The 23,947-nt window shown below is 48.6% G+C and overlaps 1 protein-coding gene across 2 annotated transcripts in view; it reads left to right on the forward strand.

Annotated features, from left to right (window-relative positions):
* AHNAK (AHNAK nucleoprotein) overlaps window positions 1–22,413 on the forward strand; it is a 90,591-nt gene extending 68,178 nt beyond the window's left edge. The window contains exon 6 of one of the 2 annotated variants that reach the window (XM_079102131.1): window positions 22,195–22,413. In XM_079102131.1, the coding sequence (XP_078958257.1) occupies window positions 22,195–22,202 (8 nt within the window). In that variant the 3' untranslated portion in view covers window positions 22,203–22,413. Of the gene's footprint in view, window positions 1–21,977; window positions 22,001–22,194 lie in introns of those variants that run through there. The other variant, XM_079102132.1, reaches the window with a different exon arrangement.
* Window positions 22,414–23,947: the final 1,534 nt, after the last annotated feature.

Here is a 23,947-nt window from a genome sequence, read left to right on the forward strand (position 1 = left end):
TGGGGTCAGCCAGAGAGAACGTGGCGTAGGATAAGAGCTGAGAACCGAGAACTGGCCCACATGGCCGACTGACATTATGGAGCCAGGAAAAGAAAAAGAATGTGGCAAAGAGGACAGAAAAGGAACAGCAAATGTGTTACAAAGGAAATCCAGGAAAGTGAGGAATTGAGAGGAACGTTCCTCAAAGAATGGGTCCTGGATGGAGTCTGTCTCCATGTTCATTCAAACAGAATAGGTGTTCTGCAAATTTTATAGCAATTTGACATTGTCCTATTATTCAAGCAGGTACTTAGTTTCCATTATTTAAACAATTTTTAGCCTGCTGGGTACAACAGCATATGCCTATGATCTCAGTGATTTGGGAAGATGAGGCAGGAGGATTGCAAGTTCAAGGCCACCCTGGGCAACAGTGAGACCCTGTCTCAAAAAATAAAAAGGTCTGGGGATGCAAGTCAGTGGTAAAGCGCCTCTGGGTTCAATCCCCAGTACTGCACACAATTTTTTATTGATACATATTCATGGGGTGCAGCTTGATATTTTGATGGTGTACAGTGCGTAATGACAAAAGGGTAACTAGCATATTCACTGGCTCAAACGTTTACATTTCCTTGTACTGGGAACATTAGAAAATCTTCTCTTCTAGTCGGGTGTGGTGGCACACGCCTGTAATCCCAGCAGCTCAGGAGGCTGAGGCAGGATCATGAGTTCAAAGTCAGCCTCAGCAACTTAGCGAGGCCCTGAGCAACTTAGCAAGACCCTGTCTCAGAAAAAAAAAAAGAAGTCTGGAGATGCAGTTAAGCACCCCTGGGTGGGGAAACACTTCTAGCTAATTACACCTACTTATTTTTCTAGTCATTCATTTTTAGCCTCTTTCTCATTGGTCTTTCACCCTGGAGATATGGAAGTTCAAGGGTCTGGATCCCTCACCACAGGTTGGATGTGATGGGTACTCAAAATTGAGTGGTCTTGACATTGGATAAGCTCGAGTGGAAGATTTGACTAAGAGTAGCAGACAAGAGGAGAATTCCGGTCAGACCGAGCTTTGCCGTGAAAGGCTGAGATATGGGAGAAGAGCAAGTCAGAGGATGTCAGATCTTATCTACCTGCTTGTGGGTGCCGATTCTGTCGGGAGAGAGTGAGAGCGAGAGGGAGGATGCAGAAGAGAGGAAGGTGCAGGACTGCAGCCCATAAAGTGGGGAGAAGGAGGGGATCCCGCACACCTTGGAGTGAGCAGCTCCCGCGCCTGGAGCAGGCAGAGCCCAGTTTCAGCACTGAACGTTCCATGTTAAGACGTGCAGTTCCACAACGCAGGAACTCCTCCATTCCCGTTGGTGCAGGGAGGTGAAAGTCTTGCTGGGTGGAAAAGGAGGCTGCTCTTGATCTTGGCTTCTATTTTCTTGGTGACGTAAGGGGCGAGATTATAAACGGAAAGCGACAAGGAGGAGGGAGGCGGGAGGACAGAGAAGGCATGGGATGGTCAGCCTGGAGAAGGGAAAAGAAGCAGCATCTCCCAGGCGGTGCTGGGTGGCTAGGCGAGATCTGTGGTCATAGATGAAAGTGATGCCAGTCGGCCTGATTGTGGGTGTGTTGCTCTCTGCAGGGCCAAGCGGCTAACATCCTGTTATAATTAACTGGTTGGAACAGAGGCACTGTTTGTTGTCTTGAAATATGGTTAAAATGGATACATTATTAGAAACACATTCCTGGAGTCCTGAGAGATGGAAACAGAGCAGAAGCCAGCTCTCCTGCTAGTGAATAGACAACGCCTTCATCCTTATCTTCAACTGCTTCCATTAGGGGCAGTTAGCAACCACAGGCCGGTGGGGTGTGGCTCCTGGGAGAGGCCTCAGTTCTGTCGCCAGCATTGCGACAACACAACAGCACAGGCTTAGTCCCCTGGTCAAACCCTTTGTAAGCAGAGCACCAGCTTTTGCTCATTCTGCCCCTTCTCTTGGTGGATGTCAGATCACTACGACTTCAACTGGAGAAGGCGATGCAGGAAGAAGCAGAGTGCGCATGCGGGTCTAGGTTAGAAGGCCTGCTTCAGGTCAGCCTGCTACTATTTATTGGTGGCCTCTCTTGTGAAGCTCATCCAACCTGTAAAACTGAAGTTTGTGGCATCGAAACATGGTTGCAGTTACCTGTGTGGGCTGCCTCCGAGGGTGGAAGGACTTCATAAAACACATAAATGAAAGTGTCCTGTGTCAAAGATGATCATTTGCAGCCTGGGTCCAGGGCTGTCTTCAGCAGTTTCCAGCACTGTGGCTTTAATAAATAGGGTCAGGAAACTGCTGGTCCCTGGGGCGTGGCATTGAGCTTTCAATAATTGTTGGTAATGAGGAGGGCGGAGGTGGTGGACCAGAGACCAGAGAGGGCGGGCAGGGTGGGAATGAGGCACAGGTGTGCTGGGAGAGGGACTCGGCAGGTGTCACCTTTACATGGGATTGCTGAAATGGTGTCCCTGGTGCTGTTTAGAACGCAGGGGCTGAGAGGCCATTTTAGAGAGGCTTCTATTTAAAAGTTGAAGTGTTCTTTGTGCAAGGGTTTCACCTTTAGCTGTTCAGGAAATTCTACCCCATAAAGTGACTCATTCATTCCCCCGAGGTTTCCGCATAGCCAGGCTTTTTCTGGGCCAACCACAGAGACATCGATTCCTGGAAGATTGTTCCCATTTTGTCCTGGACTATAACTTGGAGGTAATATTTTTGAATCCTCAATTATGGAGAACTCAAAATACTTTTGAGGAATTAGTTCTGAAATCCTTGGTCAACGCCCTTCTCTTAGTATTGAGTCTGAAAAGTGACGATGTTCTGGATTGATCAAGTCTAGGTATCCTCTTCATTTGCTTAAAAAATCATTTGGAGTCCAACTTTTCCACCTTACAGACAGCTCCCCTCCAGGACACTCCAGACCACCCTCCCAATTCCCCAGGGTCTTTTCTTCTTTCCTTGATCTCAGCAGGTGACCCTCCTTCCATTAAAATTCTCCTATCTGTATCTCTGCTTCCCAAAGTTCAGAGCCTTGCGTTTTGCTCTTCTCTCACTACCCACCAAAGACAGATATATATATATATATTTTTTTTTTTTTAACTTATTTATTTATTTATTTATTTATTTTTCGTGGGGGAGTGGGCATGTGGTGCACACCTGTGATTCCAGAGACTCTGGAGACTGAGGCAGGAGGGTGGCAAGTTTGAGACCAGCTTTGGCAACTTAGGGAGACCCTGTCTCAAAATAAAAAATAAAAGGACTGGGAAGGTAGCTTAGTGGTAAAGTGTCACTGGGTTTAATTCCAAGTACTGAAAGGCAAAAAAAAAAAAAAAAAAAAAAAAAAATAGAATGAAAGAAAAAGAAAAAGAAAGAAAGAAAAGAAAGATATTTTCCTTTTAATTGTTTTAAAAAGAAAAGATATTACAAAAATAACAGATTCTTCTCAATTACTTTGTGCAAGTCAAAGCTGCTTAAGGTGAAAGGCGATGGGCTGAGCACGTAGCTCGGTGGTCGAGCACACTCAGCATGCTGAGGCCCGAGCTCCAAAGGCCCAGCCCCAAGGACAAAGAGTTGAAGTGAAAAGCCAAAGTCACCTCCACTGCTCCCCACGTAAGTCCCTCCTCTGAGCCTGGCGTGGGGTGTCTCCGGAAGCTGCCCAGGCTGCAGGCTGCTGACCTGTGGATCCGATCCTCCAGTTCCCTCTCCTGGTGCTCTTGTCCTACCTTTCTGCTGGGCATTGTCACAAGCGTCTTTGTTTCAGATGCAGCAAACCTGTGGTGGCCACCTCTGTAACCACTGGGGCAGGCCTTAGTGGCCTGTAGCCTTGGGAAAGGCCTTAGATGGCTGTGCCTCAGCTGCCTCGTCTGCCTTCCGTGGAGGGTTGGACGCCAGGGGCCCTTACGCATTCTCCGGTCCGGCCAGGCCATGTGTCTGGCCTCCTGCTCAGTGAGTATTTCTCCTTTCCTTTTCTGCTCTTTTCACTTTTCCCTGGTTGGGAGAAATGATCACCTTTTGCCTGGCCAGGGGTGACATGCTGTTTACCTCCAGGTTCTTCTAGACTGGTTTTCTCACCTGGGAAATGAGGGGCCAGGACTGTGCGACCTTGAAGAGACTTTCTGGTTCCGACATCCCATGACTTTCAAGACTCCCTTCCTCCCCAGGGAACAGTCAGCTCAGGGTAGGCGTTTGCTGCTCTCTGTGTGGGGTGGTAACTGTAGGTTTGGGGCAGGGGACAGGCTGGGGAAGCTGGACTCATGTTCAGTGTCCCTGAGTCAGTTCCTGTGGTCTGATTTTATTTTTTCATTTGAAGTGTTGTGAAATCCCAGAACATCAACCACACCCTCTGAGAACATTTGTGCCTTACAATTCTATCCATGAGAACTTTGGAGATAATCTCTTACCTAAGAGCATGGGGACCCCAGCTCCTTGCCCTTGTTGAGGAATTTTGAAATGTGCTAGGTTGACCAGCCATCCCAGATGACCCTGGACTGTCTTGGTTTTAGCACTGAAAATTCCATGTCCCAGGAAACCCCTTAGTCTAAACCAGGACAGGTGGTCATCCTACCTAGTTCTGCTTCAAGGCACTGCTGGCTTCCTCAGTGGAACCGGCCATAGGTAAATAAGGGAGCTGGCAGGGATGGACCTCAGAATCACCTGGGGTACTTGATAAATGACCCTAGAGAGTCTGATTCAGTGGATCTGTAGTAGGGACTAGAAGCAAACATTTAATAAGCCCTCAGGTGAGTCTTGTGCAGGTGATTCAGACACCAGATTCTGAGGGACCCTGTGACAGGGTCTGTGGGTAAAACAGAACCAGCTCCTGCCTCGGGGGGCTTATACCGCGGGCAGGGGACTCTCTGGCTCCGGGGCACAGCATAATGAAATGGGAGCTATAACACAGTAAGAGCCAATCTCTCCCCCTCCTCCCCCCTCCAAAGTAATTCAGTGCTTACAAAGCTTGGCTTTGTTCATTATAAGGGGTGACTTGGCATATTCTGGCAGGGTGCCTGGAGGAGGGTGTGTTAGTTGCCAGAAGTGAGTGTCCACTCCAGCTTCCACCGGGCCCTCCTGTCTCAGAACCATCCTGCTTGCTGCTGTCCAGGAGGAGCCATCTCTAGCCCCACTGTAGCCCTGACTGTCCAGCATGGGGCGAGGCAGTGGCCTGGTAGGCAGTTGTCAGTTCTATCGCTTATAAGTGAAGCCTTTCCGAAAATGAATCAATGAACTGGAATCCTCAAGGCACTTGGTTATAGGGATGGGTCTAAGAGCTCCTGGAGGTCAAGTGGATCAATTGGAGGGGGCTTGCTCGCTGGGCTCATCCCTGCAGACAAAGGACAAAGCCAGAGGCAGAGGAAAGGAGTGATGGCTACCTACACTACCTGCGCCACCTGCGCCAGCCTCAGCTGGGCGCTTATTAAGTGCAATCGTTAGTCTCTGCTCCTGAGCTAGAGCATGACTGTGCCCCCAGCAGGGCAATCTGGCTGTGGGACATGTGGACTCGTGGAGTGACATGCCACCACCAAGGTTCCAGGAGGAGCAGCCTGGAACGATGGGGCTGAGCTACCCAACTGGCCAGGGAGACGCCATCGGGCTCATCCAGTTAGTCTGAGGACCTGGGTGGAGTGTGGCCTTCCAGTGACAGTGCCATAGTGTCTCTGGTAGCCGGGAGCATAGGCTCTGGAGCCAGCTTGCCGGGTTTAGAATCCTCTCTCAGTCGTTTCTCAATTGAGTGCCCTTGGGCATGTCATTAGCTTCTCTCAACCTCAGTTTTCCCAGATGTAAAATGGGGGTACTAATGTTCCCCATGTGGTTGGGAGGACTGAATGAGATAAACATCCAAACTGCTCAGTACTGTGCCTGTCGCAGAGTAAAGGTAGTCTTCAGTGTTGCTGGTGACAGAAAGTGACAAAGGCTAGTGCTGAGGGTGGTACAGGTCTGCTAGGGCTGCCACAGCAAAAGTAACACAGACTGAGAGGCTTCAGCAACAGACATGTATTTTCTCACAGTTCTGGAGGCTGGGAGTTCAAGATCAAGGTATCAGCAGCTCTGGTTTCTTCCCAGGCCTCTCTCCTGGGCTTGCAGGTGGCCACCTTCTTGCTGTGTCCTCACGTGGGCTTTGCTCTGTGCTTCTGACTCCCTGGTGTCTCTTTGCGTGTCTGAATGTCCTCATCTCATAAGGATACCCATCAGATCAGATTAGGGGCACCTTCACAATCGCATTTTAACTTAACCATCTCTTTAAAGGACCTATGCCCCAATGCAGTGGCCTTCTGAGGGATTGGGTCTTAGGGTTTCAACATATGAACTTGGGGGATGCAATCTAGTCCATGACAAGGGCCAAATTCAGGGCCAGGAATCTCTGGTGATCAGACAGAAAAGGCCCTCCCTGGGGAGGCCAGAGACTAAAGTAGGGCCAAGCATGTTCCGGGGAGGAGTGGGCAATGCTGGGTCCCAGGCAGCCCAGGGACCCAGCCAGGCCCCAAGGGCAGTGTGTTGGGATTAAAGTCAGATGGTGGGTTTGCCGGCCTGGCAGTTTCGGCTGGGATGGTGTCCAGGGGGGGAGCGAGGAAGCGAGCTTGGGAGATAGCAGAGCGGAAAAGCAGATGGTGGCTCCAGAAGAAGCAGGAGTCTCATCCCTAGGATTTGGGAGCAAAATGAAAGGCAAAGCCTGGGAGCCAGTATCTGGACCAACAGACTGGCTCCACTCTCAGGTTCACGAACCCTTGTTTTCCTCAGTGGATCAGGAGACATTGTGAAGGGGGCCGATTTGATAAGTGCCCATAGTAGGTTTCAGGCCATCTAAGGCCTTCTGGTGGATCTCGTTGACATATTTTCTTAAGAAACACAAATCTGAGTCTTTGGCAGCGATTGGGGAGGGAAGGTGTGGGTCCTCTACTTCCTGGAGACTTTTAAGGACAGTGCCAGAGCTAACATGGGCAGACATTCGAGTCCACTGTGTGTCCCATGATGAACTTTGCGGAGGTCATGTATCAAGCCCCCTCGGCTCCTTCTGCATCCCGTCCTGACCGCTTTCTTCTCCACGAGCCTCCTCCTGAAGTTCCTCTGTGGCTCTCCCTGTCATCCTGGCAGAGCTGTCCCTGTGAGCCCTGAAAGACTGGGGGTTCCCGTAATGCCCATCCAGTGTCTCCTTACTGCACATCCCACTTGGACTTTGGCTAAAGGAGGAGTTGCAAGGGTGTGTGCTGGGAGAACGTGGCTGGAACGAGGACCAGAAGTTCCAGCTTTCGGTATGAAACAATCCAGTTCCGTCATCTTCAACCTCTCTTTCACATTTTGTGGTGTTCTTTAAATCGTCTGGCTTTTGGTCATCCTCTGTTCATGGCCATTCTGAGGGTGCTGGGGTTGATGATGGGATTCTTTTCAAATTCCTTGGCAGCCTCAGGGTGAACTCAGAATTTCTGACTGTGTACAGGGCGGAGGGCGTGTGGACACAGTCCTAGTACTGAGATGTGTCCTTGACCTGCAGGCCACAAAATCTAGACCTAGAATTCAAACCCCAACTCTGGTTTCCAGAATCCTCTTTTCACCCACTCTTTTGAGTAGACTGAAATCCTTTGAAAGTTCTCTTGGTTCTTATGGACATTACATGGGAAGGCAGTGGTACAGTGCCAAGTTCATCTTGGGTTCAAATCCTGGCTCTGCGTTGACTAGCTTGGTCTCTGCGGGTATTTCTAGCCTCAGGTTCCTCATCCCCAAGTTGTCCTGTGCCCAACATGCAGCAGGTACTCATAAATTATGGCTACTGGGCTGGGGCTGTAGCTCAGTGTTAGAGTGCTCGCCTAGCAAGTGTGAGGCACTAGGTTCGATCCTCAGCACCACATAAAAATAAATAAATAAAGGTATCGTGCTCATCTACAACTAAAAATATGTTTAAAAAACATTAGGGCTACTTATCATTGTTGCCAGCCACTCAACTTCCCCCATCCAAATGGTACAGAATATGGTGGTTTTCCCTGGAATGAGGATAAAGTAGAAGAAATGACCCTGATCCACAAGGGTCATCAGGGTGGGTGATGATAAGCTGGGCAAAAGCAATGATGGTCAGCTTTAAGGGTTGATGAGACTCTGTGCGAATTGTGGGATGAAGTAGAGACAGAAAAACTATCCTAAGTACTCCTTCTGACATGCCAGGGTATTGCTATCTACTCCTCTGGAAATGAAGGACATAGTTGGGGGTGGGGTTTGGAGGTGGGATGCTCCTGGGAGGTTGGACTTCGTTTTGGTCAGTAGACATGCTTATTGTTCTTGCAAAATTTGCTGAAACACCTCATGTGTTCCAGTGTGCAAGGTTGGGAAGAGCTCAGACTCAGGGCATAGGGGTTGTTGAAGACCCCTGCTGCACTCAGTCTCTGCCACCCTCAGGAGAAATCTTTGACAGAGGCTGTGATGAAAACATGCCATTGACTATGAAGGCTGTAGTGAGGCCATGCCAGGGAGCTGGCTCATACAAACCCTTCCCACCCCCAAACAACCACAGAAATAGAGCACATCCCCCCAAACCCCTGACATGTTCCATCATAACAGCCCCCTCTCTGCAGACAATGCGGTGTGATAGGCTGTGTGGTGCAGTGGGTAGGACTTCAGTCCAGAGTGGGACGGCCTGCGTTCAGCTGTGGCTCACCCACTCGCTGGGTGTACTGCCTTAGCCTCAGGCTCTCCCGTGCTGAAATGGGGATAATAAAGCCATGCAATCACAGTATTGTTCTGAGGGTGACATGAAACCACAAAGGTGAAAAGCTTGGTATGAAGGAAGCACTTGATAAATACTGTTATTATTATATAAAAATAGTATAATAATTACTGTTATTGTTACTCTCTTTGGAGGGGACTTTATGATCAGTCAGGCAGGCTTCTTGAGAATATTTTGCTAATTTTCTGTCGTAGGCCCCAAAGTGACATCCATCCCATGAGAATAATTTCTTTAAAGATGTCTGGTCTTTTTTTGGAGGAGGTCCTAGGGATGGAACCCAGGTGGGCTTTACTGCTGTGCTACATCCCCAGTCCTTTTTATGTTTCATTTTGAGACAGGGTCTTGCTGAGTTGTTGAGGTTCTGGCTAAGCTGCTGAGGCTGGCCTTGACCTTGGGCTGCTCCTGCCTCAGCCTCCTGAGATGCTGGGATGACAGGTGTGCACCACCACACTTAGTGTGACTTTCGGTATTTGAGAGAATCCTGTTAATAAGCAACTATTCCGAGCTATTGACTAGCAGTAATTTTGCAGGTGGTTGACTGGGAAGGATGGAAGGGCAGAGGGTGAGTGATCGGGATGAGGAGGGCCCTGGAAGAGCAGTGGACTGGAGGGCAGCCTTGTTCTGACCCTACATTTTGCCCTGGGCTTATTTTCTTTATGTTCCTCAAAGATCTTATGTTGTTGGTTTTCTGTAAACTGAAGTCTTGCCATAAGGATTATTCTGAAGTTTTGGTGGAGAAGAGATGGGACTGATGCCTGTCATTGGCCTGTGGAGGTTCTTGCTCCCCCAGTGGAAGGGCCGGCCCAAGGTTCTTGCTCTTCTTGGAGTCTCTTCACCCATCTCTTTGTCATGACTGTTCCCCCACCTCCCACCCCCCGAGTAGTTAGTAGCGACTGAACCCAGGACACTCTACTCCTGAGCTACATCCTCCCTTTTTATTTTTTTTATTTTGAGACAGTCTCTTTAAGTTGCCCAGGCTGGCCTAGAACTCATGACCCTCCTGCCTCAGCCTCCTTAGTTGCTGGGATTACAGGCATATGCTACTGTACCCAGCTGCCATGATGTTTATAAAAATCGTATAAGATATATTCCATGTTTGTATAAATATATCAAAATGGATTCTCCTGTCATGTGTAACTAAAAAGAAGAAGAGAACAAAAGAACAGAGTTCTTGGTGCAGCACCATTTATTGGGCTATTCTGTGAATGACCTTGAAAGACCAGGATCTGGGGCTGGGGTTGTGGCTCAGTGGTAGAGCACTTGCCTAGTTTGAGGCCCTGGGTTTGATTCTTAGCGCCACATAAAAAAAATGAATAAAGGTATTATGTCCATTTACAGCTAAAAAAAAAAAAAAAAAAAAAAAAAAAACCCAAGAAAAACAAGGATTACTACTGCAAAGGGCTTTATCAAGACCCATGCTAACTAATGTGGTAGCCAGCAGCCACTAGCTATGTGTGGCTGCTGAGCACTGGAAATAGAGCTAGTTCATATTAAGATGTATTATCATTCAGTAGAGTAGAGCGAGCGGGTCGGGGGAAGGAAGGAGAGGGAAAGGGAAGGGACGGGGGCTGGAGATTGATCAAATTATGTTACGTGGCCAGGCGTGGTGGCACATGTCTGTAATGCCAGCAACTCAAGAGTCTGAGGCTGGAGGACTGCAGGTTCAAAGTCAACCTCAGCAACTTAGCGAGGCTATGAGCAATGTAGTGAGACCCTGCCTCAAAATAAAAAATAAAAAGGGCAGGGGATGTGGCTCAGTGGTTAAGCACCCTTGAGGTCAATCCCTGGCACAAAAAGAAATTATGTGTGTGTACAAATATGGCATGATGAATTGCAGCAGTATGTATAATTAAAATGCACTAATAAATACTAAATTAAAAAATGTAATGTTAGGGCTGAGGATGTAGCTCAGGGGTAGAGTACTTACCTAGCACACTCAAGGTTCCATCCCCAGCACTGCAAATAAATAAAATAAATATTTAAAAAAATGCTTGCAATTAGCTTGGGCAACATAGTGAGTCCCTATCTGAATGGATAAAAAGTAATGAGCTTTTGACTCTGACTGCGAAGTCAGTGTCGACTGAGAATATGGTGCTGTGCTAAGTGTCTAGGATGTAAAGATGACGATGACATCTCAGGTGGTGAGTCCAATAAGCCTAGGGCTGGTGTCTCTTGGACTTCTTTGCTGAGAACTTCCTCTGTTCTTCCTGATGGAGGAGGAAGTGGGGGTGTTCCAGGCATGGACCTGGCCATTCAGGAGATGGTGAGCAGCACCTTGTGGCTGGAGTAGTTTGCCTGGGTGGACCGATGGCCAGGACTTATCTTCGGGAAGTAGGAGCTGCTGGAGACTTTTATATAGCTATTCTTCGTTCTAATCATAATTATAACAACAGCCACCACAATGCCCAATATCGAGCACTTCCTTTGTGCTAGGCATTAGCTAAATGCTTGAACATGAGTCATTTAATTCCATCTTACAGGGGAAGCCAGGAGAGTTCACAGAGCCCATTCATACAGCAGCAGGGCTGAGTCAAACCAGCTGTCCAACCCTGAGCTGATAACTGCTCCTTAGTCCCCCTAATCCTCGGTGACCTCATCTGTAATATTTACTGCACATGGTTCTTTTATTGAATTGGGGGAATATATATAAAACTTGGCACAGTTCCTGGAACATTTTAAGAGCTCAGTGAATGTTAGTCATTGTTATTTCTGTTTCTATTATCTATTTGAGAGTGTCCCCTGGCAAGCCAGGTGCTGGGTGGTACCTTTGACACCGCATGGGTTGGCACCAGTAAACTGAGTTCGTAAAGCCACTCCTGCCAGAGCAGAGGGTGCAGAAGGGGTTGTCCTTCCACCATCTGCCGGCACTCTCCGGGGTTGCTGTGGTTACTGGCCTGGGCACCTGGTTCTCCTGTCACTGGTGCCTCTTCAGCTCAGTCACAGGTGACCGTTCCTACCTGGTATTGCTCCACAGCTGCTTCTTTGAGGTCACCTCCTGCCTCCCTCTCTGGTTTCAGTGTTGCTGCAGCTGAGTGGGGACAGACCCCACAGGTGGCGCAATAGAGAATGAACTGGAGGAACCAGACACCAGGAGGCTATGGAAGGTCTCCAGGGCAGGCAAGATGAGGTGTGAACAGAGGGAAGGTGAAGGAGACCTGAGAATAAGGGACAGAAGGAGGGTGTCACTAACCAAGGGAGGAGTGACACATGGGTTGGTTATTGTTTGCCTTAACTCACATGTTCATTCAGAAATGTTCAGAGATGAAACGATTAGATTACGAGAGCTGCAACCTAATCAGTGGCTTAATCCACTTGATGGCTTAATCATTTGAAAGGACTACTGTACTGCATGGTAACTGTAAGCAGGTAGGGTGTGACCGGAGAAAGTATGTCCCCAAGGGTGGACCCTGGGGTTATATTTTGCCTCTGGTTCCTCACTGTCTCCCTGGATCCTGGCTGCCCTGATCTGAGTAGCTTTCCTCCATCATGCCCTTCCTCCATGATGTTCTGCCTCATCTTGGGCCCACAGCAATGGAATTAGCCAGCCATGAGCTAAACCTTGGAAACTGTGAGCCCAAAATAAACTTTTCTTGCTCTAGGTTGATCCTGTCAGGTTTTTCTGTTACAGTGATGAAAAACTAACACAGCTGGGGGTGCTTTTGGCTGCAGGTAATAGCAAACCAGTCCAGGGGGGAGTTAGATAAGAGGGGTTATTTATCTCACAGTTTGGATGTCCAGCAGTAATGTCTGTGTCGGTGTTGCTGGGGTCCTCCCCACCTTCCCTCAGCTTGGGGCATTACGTCCTCATGTGGCTGAGTCCACAGCAGCATGGAACAGACATTCTGCTCATGTCCTTCTTATTGGTGGGTGCAGGTGGCCTCCAGATCCCACTGGTAAGAAAGGATACCTGCCTGTCCTTGGACCAGGGCCTGTGCCCATCTTACCAAGATCAAGGAATCTCCTTCCTGTCCTTGATCAAAAAGAATTTTGCCATCCAAAATACCTTGAATGCAGAGAGGGCAAGTGGGCTGGATGCTGAGAAGGAGCCTCCAGACTTGGTGCTTAGTGGACTCTACCCCTGACTCTTGAGAAGGTGGTTCCCATGGGGTTGCTGAACTTGACTGCAGACTGCAGGGCTCTTCAGAATTATGGGGAGCTCTTCAGGAAATGAAGGCTATTTGCTGTTAAAGATAAGAGTAGCGGGGGGACAGTCCCTGGGCTCAGGAGGTAGACTCAGGAGGCTTTTCAGTTTGGGGCTGATTTGAAGATATTTATAGACTGAGAAAGGAGCCAGCAGGAGAAAGGGTAAAGATTCTGAAGTAAGACGGGATAGTCGATCTGCATTCCCTGGAAGAGATCAAGTGCCAAGGTGTGGCTGTCACTGTAACCAGTGGGAAGACTTCTCTGAGAAGACTCAGATGCCTTCTAAGACAGGAGGGCAGGAGGGCAGGATGGTGAACCAGGAGGCTGCCCAGCTAGGGCAGAGATTGCTCTCAGCTTTGTGTGAAAACGGGTTGGCTCACTTACAGACTGAATCCACGACCTTGATTTCTCCTCTTTGTAGTAGCCTGATATAACAGACCCTTAAAAACCACATTTAGGCTGGGCAAGGTGGTGCAGCCCTGTAATCCCAGTGACTCAGGAAGCTGAGATGGGAGGATTGCAAGTTCAAAACCAGCCTCAGCAACTTAGTAAGACCCTGTCTCAAAAAAAAAATAAAAAAATAAAAAAAATAAAAAGGGTTGGGGATATGGCTCAGTGGCAAAATGCTCCTGGATTAAATCCCCAGTACCCATACCCCAAGAGAACCCCCATATTTAGAGTGGTACACTAGAAAGTTCAAAGACAAAGACCCGTCCTTGGGCTGCCATGTGTCCACCCTGACACAATCTCAAGGTGCAGGTCACTTAAATGGCCTGGCCCCAGCAGGTCCTGTGAAGCCAGTAGGCAGCAGGTTGGAGAGAGGGAACTGTGACTTGGCAAACAGGGTTTGGGGGCAGGTTGGGCCTTATAAATTGGGGTTCACTGGCCTCCTCCAAGCCTATGCCCTTGTCTGCAGGGTTTGGGGAGAGGCAGCTCATCTCCCACCTCTGCTCACTGTTTTTGTTTTTGGTCCTGGAGACTGAACCCAGGGACACTTTACTGCTGAGCTACATTCCTAGCACTTTTTTATTTTTTGAGATAGGGTCTCCCTGAGTTACTTGAGGATGGCCTCAAACTTGCGATCCTCCTTGCCTCAGCCTCCCATGTCACTGGGGTGGATCACAGGCCTGCACCACTGTGCCAGGCTCCCCGCCCACTGTTATAAAATATGCTGGATGCTCATAGGAAATTAATCGAATGCCTTCTTGGCCCTTCCACTTCCCGTCCCTGGAGGAGCCTGACTGCTCGGTGCACGGGGCCTGGGACGGTGTTTTTCATCACCGTTACCCCTTGTTCCTTACTTTTGGCACCTTTTCCCCTTTGTTTTGGGGAATGATGGCATGGGCCCAGCTAGTAGGACTGAGAGCCAAATCTTTCTCTTCTATTTATTCAGATGGTAGCTATGGATGCAGCAAAAAGCAAACAGAAGTTGGACTAGATATATGAGCTCAATATTCCACAACATTTAAAGCGGGTGTCTACTTACGTAGGAGGCATAAAACATAACATTATGTTTAAATGAATAATGGCACCAACAGAAAAAGAAAGTGCATTTTTAAGAAAAAGTTCTCAGTAGGAATGTTCAGATGCTACGCTGGTCTGATTAATGCTAGGTTTGTGCATCTCCTCTCGGCATTCATATCGTTGCTGTCTCATGGGTACAAGTGCAGGAAGCAAAAGTCTTCTCTGAGGCCACCCTCTTCTCTGGCATGTGGGGTAGGCCTTTGAGCTAAGCCCGGCTCTGTGCGTGTCTGTCCTGTTGTCTGGGAGGTTGGGAACCTGGGAGGAGCGGGACTCCTTTGTTCCCATCAAAGTTGATCCTATCAGATCCTTCCTGCTCCTTGCCTGGGCTGCCTGGTCTCTGCATCACCTCTAAACAAAACGCTCAATGGGGATTCCATGAATTTGTACCCGGGAAGTGCTTGGGAAAGTGTCTGGCTCTCCTACCCTCACATCTGCCTGGATGGAATCAGTTAGTCAGTCGACAAACACAGAGTGCCTGGAACTTGGGCCCAGTGGAAAGGAAGCCTCAGATGCAGCTTTGCCCTTAAGAAGCCGGCACCTTGCTGGAGGAAGAAAAGGGATGCTGTGGGGAGGCCTCTGGGAGCAGCCCTTCCGCGTGGCACGGACATCCTGGAAGGCAAGGAGGGCTGGGCGGGGCGTGCTCAACGTCCTAGCAGCTGGAGCAGGCAGAGGAGAATCTGGTATTCATTGTGTGGTTGTTTCTAATTTCCTTCTGCTTTCGAGATCCTCTTCTGAGGCAGAACAATGCCCTGAACACTGAGGCTCAGGCTTCCTTGGCTGGGCACCCGCCCAGTGCGGGGGCGGCTGCGCGCTCCGCAGAATACAATAGCCCCCCCCCCCCCCCCTTCACCGGGCAGATGGCATTTGATTCTGCCTTCTGAGAATCGCCGGGGACAGTGGGTTTGGGGCTGGTTTTGGTCCCAGCTCATGGGAAAAGCCCCCTTCTCCACTGTCTCGCGTAGACAAGTTATGGTGGACCGGTCCCGGCAGTGCGCCACCGGGTCCTCAGGCAGGTGGGTGGAGGGGCCATGGAGGCAGAGCTGCCCCAGGACCTTGATCTGGAGCCGAGAGCCTGCTGTGGCGCCACACCCCAGCAGGGGCGGGCAGAGACGGCCCCAGAGAAGCAGTGTGGCTTACAGATGACCAGCGCCTGGAAGGGTCCTGCCTGCGCCGGGGCCCCTGCAGGCCGGCTGGGGGCAGAAGGCCGCGCCCAGGGAGGGGGTGGGGCTCCTCCTTCCCTGCCTCGCCTCTTCTTAGATCCCAGTACATTTACCGGCCCTTCTGAGCCCCCTTCCTTCCCAGAAAAAGTGAGGGGTTGTAAAGTGAGGGCCCTGCGTGCGCCTGCGGAGAAGAGCAAGAGAGGCCCGAGGGGACAGCGCCGCGGTCTCCGGGGAAGGATGCCCTGGGAGTGGCGGGCGGGGCTGAGGCCCCGGGAGAGGCAGCCCTGGACGGCTCTGAGGGCAGCCGCCTTGAGGGGTGACAAGAGGGGGTTCCCATGCCACATCATCCAGTGCCACGCTCTGCCCGCCCTCGGGCCAGTCTTATGTTTTGTTTAAAATTTGTCTTTACACAGGTCTGTTTTTAAGACCTTAAGTTTAATTGCAAAGAGACTCTTCTCATGGCTGTAACGTTGGGGAAGCCCAACATTTTTCTGGTATGTATTGAAACAAGTAAAAACTCCGAAAAGTGCTCATCCCATACCACTGAAGCCGTCGTGAACGCAGCCTGAGCTTCGTGTAAGCTCTCTGTGTAGCTCCACAGCGGTTCCCCGGGGTCTGATGGCGATGTTGGGGCGAGGAGTAGGGTGATGTGTGTGACTCGTGTCCCATCCAAGATGCTCCAGGGCCAACACTCCTGCTGCCTGACCAAGCATTCCCTGGACTTCCTATCAGTAGTCTAACATGGGACAATGATGAGGACTTGGTGACAGTGAGCTGATTCTTCTGTTTAGAAAGTGTTTAGAACAATGTCTATCGTATAGTAAGAGCTCAACCAATGTCAACACCCACTGTAACTTGGGACGTATCTTGTTCAATTTTTGTTGCTATAATAAAATAACCTGAGGTTGAATAAGTTTGCTTTTAAAAGGTATATTTTGGCTCAATGTTCTGGAGGCTGGGATGGTGTCAGTATCCACTTGGCTTCTGATGAGGGCTTCCTGCATATCATGGTGGAGGAGCAGAAAAGGGAGGGAGCACGGGAGGGAGGGAGAGACAGGGGAGGCTGGCCTGCTTCATAACAGAACTGTTCAAGGTAAAGAATCCAGTCCCTTTAGACCTAAGTGACCCCCATGAGAAGCAGCCCAGTCTGAGATCAGAGAACTAACCCAGTCTCTAGAGAAAGACATTAATTTACTCATAAGGGTGGTGCCCCATGACCTAATCATCTCCCCCAGGCCCCACCTCTTAAAGGTCTGGTGCCTTCTCAATACCATTACTTTGGGGACAAAATTTCCAGCATATGAGCCTTTGGGGTGCAAACCACAGGAGGAAGTTTTGGCTGAGGCTCTCCCGCCCTGGGGTGCTTATCATTTGCCTGCATGAGACAGGACCAGGGCAGACAGTGTCTCCAGTTTCCCTCCTGCTGTCTGTGGATCTCTGTTGTTTCTACTGGGACAGGTGCAGCCAGGTGACACGGCATCCTTTCCCTTGGGATTACGGATTGAACTAAGGTATGATGATGGCATGAGTCACCATGAACTACCCACGATGCAGTTGGTGCTCATCTGTGTCCAGCAGAGGCCCCCGGGGATGGAGACTGGTGTGCATGTTCTGGGGGCTTGTTGGGTCTGGGTCTGCTGCTTGTTCCAGGTAGTCCCGGGCTGTTTCTGGAATGGCAGAAAAAGTTGGAGGGAGAAAGGCACTGTGGGAAGCGATTCCCGGTTCCCGGTGGGACTGGAAATTCTGCTGCAGGCCCTGGAATTTTGACTTCCTGTTTGGCCTGGCACTTGTTCTCCCACATTTTCGGCTCTGACACATCCTCTCCCTCCCCGTCTCTGGATCGTTTCCTCATGTGTAAAATGAGGGAGTTGCATTAGATCATATCTGAGGTCACTTTAGGCTCGAGAAAGCAGCGATTCTGCCTCCCAGCCATCCCTCACTTTCCCTTTGGGCCTCTTGATTGATAGTGAGAACAGGGATTCGAAGCAGGAGAGAGAAGCAGGGAGAGGTGTGCGTCCTATGGTACCTGGGACAACACCCCCACAGCAAAGAATGGTCCAGTCCAAAATGTCAATAGTACTGAGGTTGAAAAACTCTGTTTTAAGGGAGACGAGGCAGAAAGGAGGAGATTTCAAAAGCAAATGTATAAATGCCCTACACATAATAAATGGTTGAGTAAATGAAGGGAAAAATTTCGGGAGAGAACAAAATGCATGGCAAAAGGTTTATATAGGAGAGAGTAGAGAAGTCGCCAAATGGGAAGGATGTGCTGCCAAATGGTTAGAGCTGGGGTGAGTAGTTTCGGGGGCCAGCCTCAGTACAAACCTGTATTGTGGGGTGCTGTCCTTGGATGTTGGATGCCCCCTGAAGGGAGCACGTGTTAAAGACTTGGTCCTCAGGGAGGTGGCGGAAGCTGGTGGAAAGTCCTTAGGTCTCTGGGGGTGTGCCCTTGAAAAAGACACTGGGACCTCGGCCTCTTCTTTCTTTCTCACTTCCTGGCTCTAAAGTGAGCAGTTGAACCCAGCAGGCACTGCCTGCCATTGTCATCTGGCACCTCCATCAGAAATCCAATTGATGCCACTCTTCCCCTGTCCTTTGTGGTTTGCTTTAGAAGATGTCACCCCCTGTTAGGGACCTGTGTTAGTCAACTTTTCATTGTTGTGAGGAAAGTACCCGTCATAAACAATTTGGAGGAGTTAAGGTTTATTATTTGGGCTCCTGTTTGCAGAGGTTGCCCATGGTCAGAGATTGTGTGGCTCCAAGACAGAAGCATCATGGCAGAAGGGCTTGGCAGAGGAAAGCTCCTCAGCTCATGGCAGTTGGGAGGCAGAGAGGGAGCGAGGAAGATGAAGTCCCCAAGGGCACAGCTTTACTAGGCTACTTCCTCCAACCAAGTCCTGTCTCCTCCTAGCAGCCCATTCAACTCATCAATCTGTCAGTGGATTAAACCACTGATGAGGTTGCAGTCCTAATGATCCAATCACTTCCCCAGAGCCTCACCCTGAACATTACTGTTTTGGGGACCAAGTCTTCAACTCTGGTGCTCTTGGGGCAGATTCCAGATCCAACCCATAACAGAACCTATGGAATTTGAGCAATGCAGCCAGATCAGGCTTGGTGCATGTTGGTGTCACATGACAGCCGTAGGGTAACAGACTGGAGAGTCCAAAGCCTCAGGCAATCATGGGACCTATATCGTGACTAATTTTCCTACAAGACCTTTGCTCCTTATTGGAATAACAAGAAGCCCGTTATGTCCAGCTCTAGAGGAAGATGCCACATAAAGAAAGATTCAAAGACACTGAGGGAATGTCTCCACAGCCTTAAGGATGGGAAAACATTTCTACAACAGAACACAAAAAGCACTAACCATAGTAGAAAAATCGATGAATTGGATTTTATCAAAATTAAAAGTCTCTCTCCATCAAAAGAAGCTACTTAAATAATGAAAAGGTGACTGGGGCTGTGGCTCAGTGGTAGCGCACTTGCCTCACGTGCATGAGACTCTGGGTTCAACCCCCAGCACTGGAAAATAATAGTAATAATAATGTAAATGAAAAATAGAAAATGGAAAGGCAAGCTCAAACTCAGAGAAGACATATATCTGCAATGTGTATATCTGCCAAAGTATTCATTTCCAGCATAGATGAAGAACTACTATAAATCAATCAGAAAAAGAAAACGCATTAAACATGGGCAAAAGACCTGAAAAGACATTCACAAAAGAGGATATCCAGGTAACCCAAATCCTATGCAAACGTGCTCAGCACCATCGCTCATCAGGAACATGCAGTTTAAGGTCACATGGGACACTACTGCTCACCTGCTAGAGTGGCTAAAGAGAGGAAGGCTGAGGGTGGGGAACAATTGAAGCGACCATGTCTCGTGTGGGTGTAGGGAAGTGGTACTGTCACTTAGGAAAACACTTTGACAGGTTCTGTTTAAGCTAGAGATAATCTACCCTACAATCCAGTAATTCTACTCCCGGGTAAATATTCCCCATGCCAACAAAAAGATATGTCCAACTAATTACTCTGGAGGCTGAGGTAGGAGGATTGCAAGTTTGAGAGCAGCCTGGTGGAATTAGTGAGACCCTGTCTCAAAATGAAATAAAACGAAAATAAAAAAGAGCTGGGGGTGTAGTTCAATAGTGTGGCCCCCTGCGTTCAATTCCCAGTACCTACCCCCACCCCCTGCACAAAAGATAAGTGCAAGAATATTCAAAGGTGTCTCTCCAGACTTGCAACACCTCAGATTCCCAACAATGCAAGACCAGAGGAAAAAATGGTGGCATGTTCTTATATCAGAATACTACACAATGATGGGAAGACTACGCATCCTCTGGTTCCACGAATATGGAGTTTGAGAAGAGGCAAATATAACCAATGATAAGTTAGACCCTGGTTATGTCTAGTTGGGATACAGACTGGGCAGGTGCACGAGGGAACATTTTGGGGTGCTGGTAAGTTCCACTGTTCTCTTTATACAGACTAGGTGTTGCTAATAGGAATGCATGAATGTACCTGACGGTCAAGCTGTCCATCAAGATGGGTGCTCTTATGTTATTCGTTGAATGTATATGACACTTTTATCTAAAAACAAATGTAAAGAAACACAGATGATTATGCCCAAGGGAAGCAATAACAACAATTATTTACTGAACACTCGACAGATGTCAACTTGCTTTATTTCCCTAATCCCATCCAAGGCATCTGTCAATCAGACGTTTTCTCCTTTCCCACTGGGGGACTTGAGGCCTGGATATGTTAAATCACTTGTGTGACTCTCATAGCTGGTGAGTGCAGGACCCGGGGCGCGAATGCCACATTCTGCGCTGTTGCCACTTGGCCTGGGATCTTGAGGGTGATTCTTGGTTTTCTGCTTTGCCTTGAGCTTCAGGTGTTGGAGATGCCATTCTCCATTCTTTAAAGAGAACTTCATCATGGGTCCTGGTATTACAGAAACCCCAAATCCCCCTACTTTCTTAAAAAAAAAAAAAAAAATGGACTCGGGAGCCCAACCCCTTTATGCATCCTTTCCATGAATTTGTTCCAACCGAGAAAAATCCCCAACTTCCTACCCACGTTGTTCATCCTGACCGTTCTGTTAGAATTCTCTGAGAAGGACAGGGGGTGTGCTATAGCCCTCAATATCGTGAGCCCCCTTTGCTCTCCAGTTCTTCTCCTTTTAAACTGTGAGGCTTTAACTTCTCAAAGCCTTTGTTTCCTGGTCTGTATAAAGGAGACAACGGTACTGACCTTGCGGTATCATGGTGGGGGTTAAACGAAGCCACACGTAAGAAGTGCGCAGCTCAGCAACAGGGTCATAGCAAGTGCTGAGTAGAGAGTAGGGGAGAGAGAGCCAAGTTTTTGCTTCATTAGGGACCAGCTCCTTCCAAGCCTCTCACGGAGAATTAACACCTCTCCTCATGTGTTAGTGCGTTTGAGTTGCTATAAGAAAATGTTTGAGGCTTAATTAGTTGACTGTTCTGGAAGTTCAAGGACACAGCAGCAGCATCAGCTCTGCTCTGGTGAAGACCTCATGGCATCCCAGTCATAGCACCCTCTTTACAATTCCATATGCATTTTATTGTATTAATTAATTTGGGATTTAATGGGAATGAAAATTGCGTCCAGAAAGGGTGCATATGCTGACAGAATAGGGCTGAAGCTCAGTCCTTCCCTGGGTCATTCGGAACGAGATGGGTCGGACAGAGGTATACTTCAAGTGCATCTCCAAAAATCAGAAGAATCAGTAGAGAATCAGAAGTCTCCTTCCAAGTCCAGTGATTCCTAGAGAGAGCCAAGATGGAACTTGGGAATAGTGAGCGGGCTGTTTTGATGGGCGCCTGAGATGCATGTAGGAGTTAGAGGAAGACCGGCTCCAGATGAAGACCCCTAAGAAGGCTGAGTTTTTCTGCAGGAAAAGGAGTTCTTGAGCGTGGGAGTTGGGGGGTGAAGCTGGGGCATGCAGGCCCTTAGGGGAGGCGAGAGACAGGCCAGTGTGCATTCCAGCATGATGAACTGGGCCTGACTCAGCTGGAGCAGGTAGGCTCAGGGGGAAGGAGCGGGGGCGGTGAGGGGAGATGAAGTCCTCCTGAAGTTTTGAAGACTGGGTTTAGGAAGTAGAAAGAAGAAGGGAAGAGAGAAAGTCAGTGTGGTGTGGATAACAGAAGGGATTACTGTCGCACCCCCACCCCACCCCCACCACCATGATGCTGGGCATGGAACCGGGGCCTTGCAAGCGCTAGGTAAGTGCTCTACCACGGGGCTACATCCCCAGCCCTTAAAAAAGATTTCTTAACGTCTGAGGCTCAAGAGGGTGGATCTCTTCCTGATTCCTCTCCTTCGTTTGCTATTTGGATGTTCTTGAGAACACAATGTCCTCTTCTGGTCTCAGACTTGAACAGGGGCACCCAAAGGACAGGCACTGACTTCCTTTCCACCCTAGCTGCCTGAAAACCACACAGAGGGAGGTGCACGCAGACCCAAACGGAACCCACAGCAGGCCTTTCCAAATCCTTCTCCTAACGCGGGAGTTTGTTTCCATGCTCCACCAAAGGGTGGGGGCTGGGGGGCCCTTCCTCGGGTCTGTGCAAAGTGTCCTGATTTTATGGAGACATGCAAATAATGTTTTGAATAAAAATCTCTTTGTTGTTGTTTTACAGGACTGTAGCCATGACCAGGAAGAAAACCGCCCCCTCTGAAGGTTGTTTTTGTGACTGTTCTTTGGAGCATTGTTCTAAAAATGGGAAATTGCATATTGCGGTGCCAGAGGAAACAAACACCTGGAGTTAAAGGGCTACCTTCCCTGAGGTGGTTTCCAGAGCATGCGCGGCCACAGCCCCCGCTGACTTGGTTGGAGGCTGAGCAGAGACTCTATTGGTGCTTTTCTTTTTCTTTCTTTCTTTCTTTCTCTCTCTTTCTTTCTTTCTCTCTCTTTCTTTCTTTCTCTCCTTTTTCCCTTTCTTTATTCCTCCCTCTCTTTTCTTTCTCTTTCCTTTTTTCCCTTTCTTTATTCCTTCCTCTCTTTCTTCTTTCTCCACCCTTCTTTCTTTCATTTCCCTCCCTCCTTTCCTCCCTCCCTCTTTAGTACTGGAGATGGAACCGAGGGTGCTTTACCACTGATCCACATCCCTGGCCCTTTTTATTTTTTATTTTGAGACAGGGTCTCACCAACTTGCTCAGGTTGTCCTCAAACTTGCCATCCTCCTGCCTCAGCCTCCCTCAGAAGTAGCTGGGCTCGCAGGTGTGCACCCCAGGCCTTGCTATGGTTGCTTCACTGGCAAGGGTGTGGGTGGAGGCTTATGTTTGCAACTAGGCTGGGCTTTGGCAGCTCTGGGGTGCAGGTGATTGTCCACTTATCCCCCCTGATAAACGTTTATCAAGCATCTATTCTGTGTCAACCTGATGGTTTTTGCTCTGCTCCTTTTCCTGGGTTGTTAAGTTGGCAGGAGTGTTGGATGCAGGCAGGTAGCTTTACTATTTAATTCTACTCAGTTTTCAGAGTCAGTGTGACATGATTGCCTCACATGGCTGAGGAGCCAGAGAGATCCTCAGCACACACTCCCTTTTTCTCCTCTTTCCCTTTACCCCTCTGTCTTTCTCCTTGATTAGTCTAAAAAAGTAGAAATGTACTTTTTAACATGCAGGTCAGTGCATTTCTGCAGGTACATGATTTTTCAATGTGCCTCATCACTGGGAGGACAGTCTAAATTCTTGTTCTTTGGTGGTAGACATTAAAAGATAACTTTCAGGTTCTCTGGTTAATATTTAACATAGATCAACATTGATATGATTGCAAAATATTCAGGCCTTGAAATTGATTAAGCGTGAAATGAATACATTTCCAGTGGATTTGTGGTTTAAGAAGAATCTGGTTTTGTATACTGAGTCCATCTTCATTTATAACCAAGAAAGAAGCTAGGGATGACAGAGACCAATGGATTTCAAACTTTTTGGAATTTTTTATTACAACTCCCTGCCCGTGTTATGCATGAATTCCTCAAATGAGTCAGGTTAGAATAATGTGTGTGCGTGGGGTATTTTTTTGGGGGGTGGGGAGGCGAGGTCTTCTCTCTGGGACCAATTGGTTATTGATTCGATCCTGCCTAGAAGCAGAGAGATGAATAAAAAGTCTCAATTTTGTAACTGAATTTACAGTCTTAGTTTCTACATTGGTTTCAATTTTTCCACTAAAGGCTCAAGAGTAGGAACCGGCTAGTATAACCTAGCATGTGGGGCAGATTCACATCCAAGTGATTTATTTATTTATTTATTGTTACCTGGATTCTTTAATTTTTCTACAACGAGTGGCAAGATAACAAAAATGTGGTTCGTGACTTCCTGGGGCTCCTGTTCTAGAGAGGGGAATAAATATAAGAAAACGTGCCCCAGTGAGCTAAATGCATGACAGAGCCG

The sequence above is a fragment of the Sciurus vulgaris genome, assembly GCF_902686455.1.
Source record: "Sciurus vulgaris genome assembly, chromosome: 11".
NCBI lineage: Eukaryota > Metazoa > Chordata > Mammalia > Rodentia > Sciuridae > Sciurus > Sciurus vulgaris.